This window comes from Spinacia oleracea, chromosome 4 (assembly GCF_020520425.1).
Source record: "Spinacia oleracea cultivar Varoflay chromosome 4, BTI_SOV_V1, whole genome shotgun sequence".
In the NCBI taxonomy this organism is placed as follows: Eukaryota; Viridiplantae; Streptophyta; class Magnoliopsida; order Caryophyllales; family Amaranthaceae; genus Spinacia; species Spinacia oleracea.
The window spans coordinates 174,550,224-174,554,571 of record NC_079490.1 but is presented as its reverse complement, the minus strand read 5'-3'; the positions used below and the strand labels follow the sequence as shown (position 1 = coordinate 174,554,571).

Sequence of the window (4,348 nt, the reverse complement as noted above, 5' to 3'; positions counted from 1 at the left end):
ATAGGCCAATGCTTAGAGAGAGACAGGCTCAAAACCGTGCGGATGGTTGCCGGTTTGACCACCGGGCTAAAAGTCTCACCACAATCAATGCCAACCTGTTGAGTTTTACCATCACCTACAAGACGGGCTTTATGCCTCTCAAAATCACCATTAGATTTTTCTTTGTGAGTAAAAATCCACATAGAACGAATAACATTCACATTAGGAGGACGATGTATTAAAACCCACGTCTTATTTTTAATAAGAGCATCAAATTCATCATTCATAGCCATTTTCCAATTCGGGTCACGAAGAGCGGCCAACGGGTTACGAGGGAAAGGGGACTTTGTAACGGAGGTGTGTAAATTGAACAGTTGTTTGGGCTTAAACACTCCACTTTGGCTGCGAGTTACCATCCTCGTGGGATGAGTAATGGACTGAGTTGGGTAGGCTGATGAATAGGAGTGGGTATGGAAGTATGCTGGGGGCTTAATTGTTGTTGGACCACAGGAGAGAGAGGCGGCCCAGTAGTCAAAGGAGCACAAACATTTTCGGTTTGGGCTTGAGGAGTAGTGGGCCCACACGCAACATCACCCAAAGGAGAAGCTGCTGGCCCATGTGATGCTGCATGCAAGGGAAGGGAAGGCTGGGCCTGGGCTGCTTGGCGAAAATGGGTCAGAAATGGGGAGCAGTCATCTTCCAAAAAATTGTAAGTGGTAGATGAAGGAGAATTAAGCTGGAAAACGGAAATTCGGTCTCATTAAATAGCACATGACGACAAATTATAATTTTATTTGACGATAAATCATAACATTTGTAGCCACGATGATTCGGAGGGTACCCCAAAAATACACAAGGTGTAGACCGGGCTTGTAACTTGTGGATAGTGGTAGAGGGGAAAAGAGGATAACACAAGCACCCAAAGATCCGAATATGAGAATAAGACAGTTTCCGTTGATAAAGAGCTTCAAGAGGAGATTTGTGACTCAATAATTTACTTGGTAAGATATTAATGAGATAAGTAGCCATTTGCAATGCATGATGCCAAAAAGTTGGAGGAATTGAGGCATGAACAAGAAGAGTCCTAACGATGTTATTGATGGAACGAATTTTTCTTTCGGCTTTCCCATTTTGTGAGGATGTATGTGTACACGAAAGACGAAAAGACATCCCATTAGACTCACATAATTTCCCGAAGTGACCGTTATCATATTCCCTCCCATTATCACATTGGACATTTTTAATACGACGTTCGAATTGGGTTTCAACATGGGCTTTAAAAGCTAAGAATGTTGCATAAACATCGGATTTCCTAGCCAAGGGAAAAGTCCACAAATATTTAGTAAAATCATCCAAGAAAAGAACATAATATCTGATAAGTAATATTTATACCTATATTTACCCCATCTCCAGTATAATATACGATGTATTTTGTGCTTCTTTTATCTATTTATCAAGCATATTATATACTCCGTACAAAATACTCAGTATTACAAAGTTGGTGATTTTATTGCAGATTGTATAAGATGACAAGAATGATGGTAGGATGGCAGTTGCATGTTCTATTGGCTAAATCTAGGATTAAAGCTAAAAAAGAGCATTTAAATATGTCTTGAAGAAGAAGAAATTAGAGTAGCAGGCTGCTCCACAGGCTACCCGCGGCCAACGATAGTTTACCACAGCCAACCTGTGGCTACATTGTTCAAGAGAGATGAGCAACCATTTGTCAGACCACCCCGCAGCCAAGCCGTGGCCGATCATCATATGCCGCAGCCTTGTTGTGGCACTCTTAGATTGACAGCCGTTTTGGATGCTTTTAAGTGGATTTTAGAGTCCTAACCTTAGCCCAATTCCTACTGGGTATTAGCGTATAAATAGATTACACATAAGATAAAAGAGGGGATCTTCTTCCTTGTTCGAGGGCGGCGATTTGAATTGTAAGGCATGACTTTGTTAACTGGTTTTTGTTATTCATTATTTTCCTAGGAGATTAAAACAAACTTTCTTCCATTAATTCAAATACAAGTACTCCGTATTTAATTCTTCCCCTTTATCTTTGAATTCATTATTGATCATGTATTATCTTATTATTTATTTTGTTTGTTTAATTAATATGTGTGAGTAGATTTATAATCTAGGGTTAAGTAAACCCTAGTCATGATTGATGTATGATTTATTTCTTTAAATCCCCAATTTAATTGTTTAATTGTTCTTGCTTAATTGATTGTATAATATCCAATATTAGATTAGGGATAATTAGTATTGTTATCATTCCATTGTCTTTATCGTAACGGGAGTTGGGTTTTGACGGATTTGAATATTTCAATTAAGGGCATGAAATTCTCCACGAGAGTAGGTAGAAGGGATTGTTAGGAAGTTAGGGTATGGCGTTTAATGTCTTTAATTTGCATGATTCCACGAAAGTAGGTCTTATTGCATGTTAGGGAAGCCATTGATACTCGGGAGAGATCTATGGTATTTTATAGGGTTTATCTTTCCTTGTGAACATTTATTTAACTAGTTTGGGGTAGGAATTTATCTTTGCATTGATTATGAGTTAACGACCTTTCGTCAAGTTGATAATGAGTCAGTGTATGAGTCATGGAGAAGATTTAAACGTTTGCAAAGGCAATGTCCTCATCATGGGATTCCAGAGTGGCTCTTGATCCAGGCTTTCTATAATGGGTTGACGCATGAATATCGAATCTACATTGATGATGCATCAGGTGGCTCTATCACGGAAAAGAATCCAACTGAAGCTAAGGCATTGATTGAGAAGATGGCAGCCAATGATAATTATCATCCCAGTAGTCGGAACAGTGTTAGAAAGGGAGGTAAGTATGATTTAGATGCTCTAACTATGTTGACTAGTACTGTGCAGGCTTTATCACATAAGATCGAACAATTTGGAGTTGGCCCTTCATCAGTGGTTGCCTCTTGTCAAATTTGTGGGGTGCAAGGACATACGCCAATTCACTGTCAATTTAACACTTCAAGAAACACTTACCACTCTGGTGGAAATAATAACTTTCACCCATTCAACTCCAATTTCGCCCAACAATCTGGTTTTCAACAGGGGTCACCCATTAGTCCACCACAACCTCAAACTTCTAAGCTTAATCTTGATTCTATTTTGGAGACTCTTGCTACTTCTCAAGTTCAACAAAAAGAATTAATGACCAAACAGTTCGAGTTACAAGCCAAGCAGAATGAGAACTTTGAAATATCCATCCAACAACTCATTGCTTAAAATAAGGTGATAGAAACCCAACTTGTTCAACTTTCGCAACAAGTGAGTCATTTATCAAAACCTCGAGATCCACCAAAAGTCCATAATGAGCAGTGTAGTGCGATATTTCTTAAAGATGATGGAGAGGTTGTTGAAAGATCTGTTGAGAAACATGGGGAAGTGCTTGGAATGATCAAGGAGAAGGGTGTGAGAGAAAATGTTCCCATTTATGTTGCTCCATCCCCGTACGAGGAACCTGTGCCCTTTCCTCAAAGATTGACTAAGGGTTTGCTGGATAAGCATTTTGGGAGATATTCTGAGACTCTTAAAAAGGTATATGAAACTATACCTTTTTCTGACCTTTTGATTCAAATGCCTAAATTTGCTAAGTTTTTGAAAGAAATATTAGCTAATGATAGGAAATATGAAAAATCAGAAAATGTGACAATTAATGAGCAGTGTTCTACCTTGATGCATGAGAACCTACCGCCTAAATTGAAAGACCCTGGAACTTTTACTATACCCTGCATGATCAATGAAACATATTCTGATAGGGCCTTATGTGATTTAGCTGCTAGTGTCAATTTAATGCCTTATTCTCTATATGAAAAATTAGGTTTGAAGGAGCTTAAACCTTCTCATATATCTCTTCAACTGGCTGATAGAACTGTTAGATTCCCTAAGGGCGTAGTGGAAGATGTGTTAGTAAAAGTTGGTGAATTTACTTTTCCTGTTGACTTTGTTGTAATGGACATGAAAGAAGACTTTGAAATTCCTTTGATCTTTGGTCGTCCATTTTTAGCTACAAGTCAGGCTTTAATAGATGTCCCGAGAGGACAAATGATTATTAAAGCTCAAGATAAGCAAGTCATATTTAAGATCTTTGATGATCCAAATTTCACTTTTGATGGGGGTACTTGTATGAGAATTGATGCTACTAATCCCTTGGTTGATAAGTGTGTACAGAACAAAAATCATTTGAGCAAAGAAGACATATCCACATCATCCAATGGGTCTGACTACAAGAAAATAGGCGTTGGTGTTGATTTTGTGGACTCTAATCTGAAAGAGTTATTGGGAGGTAGATCTAATTTCAGGTTTCAACGTGGAACTTTCTCTCCCCCGAACGATCTTGGTTGA

At 38.5% G+C, this 4,348-nt stretch overlaps 1 protein-coding gene across 1 annotated transcript; it reads left to right on the top strand.

Moving 5' to 3' along the window:
- The first annotated feature begins 649 nt into the window (after positions 1–649).
- LOC110786477 (uncharacterized) lies at positions 650–4,348 on the top strand. Its single transcript, XM_021991034.2, has 3 exons — positions 650–688; positions 2,501–3,136; positions 3,236–4,348. The coding sequence occupies exons 1-3, from the start codon at positions 650–652 to the stop codon at positions 4,346–4,348; spliced, it is 1,788 nt and encodes a 595-aa protein (XP_021846726.2).

Excerpts from the sequence above, each read along its gene's own strand:
- LOC110786477 (XM_021991034.2), top strand. The coding sequence starts at position 650 with ATGGGTCAGAAATGGGGAGCAGTCATCTTCCAAAAAATT. Across the intron at positions 689-2,500 it reads CAGTCATCTTCCAAAAAATT|TTTGGGGTAGGAATTTATCT; the intron begins GTAAGTGGTAGA and ends TTATTTAACTAG. Across the intron at positions 3,137-3,235 it reads AGACTCTTGCTACTTCTCAA|GTGATAGAAACCCAACTTGT; the intron begins GTTCAACAAAAA and ends GCTTAAAATAAG.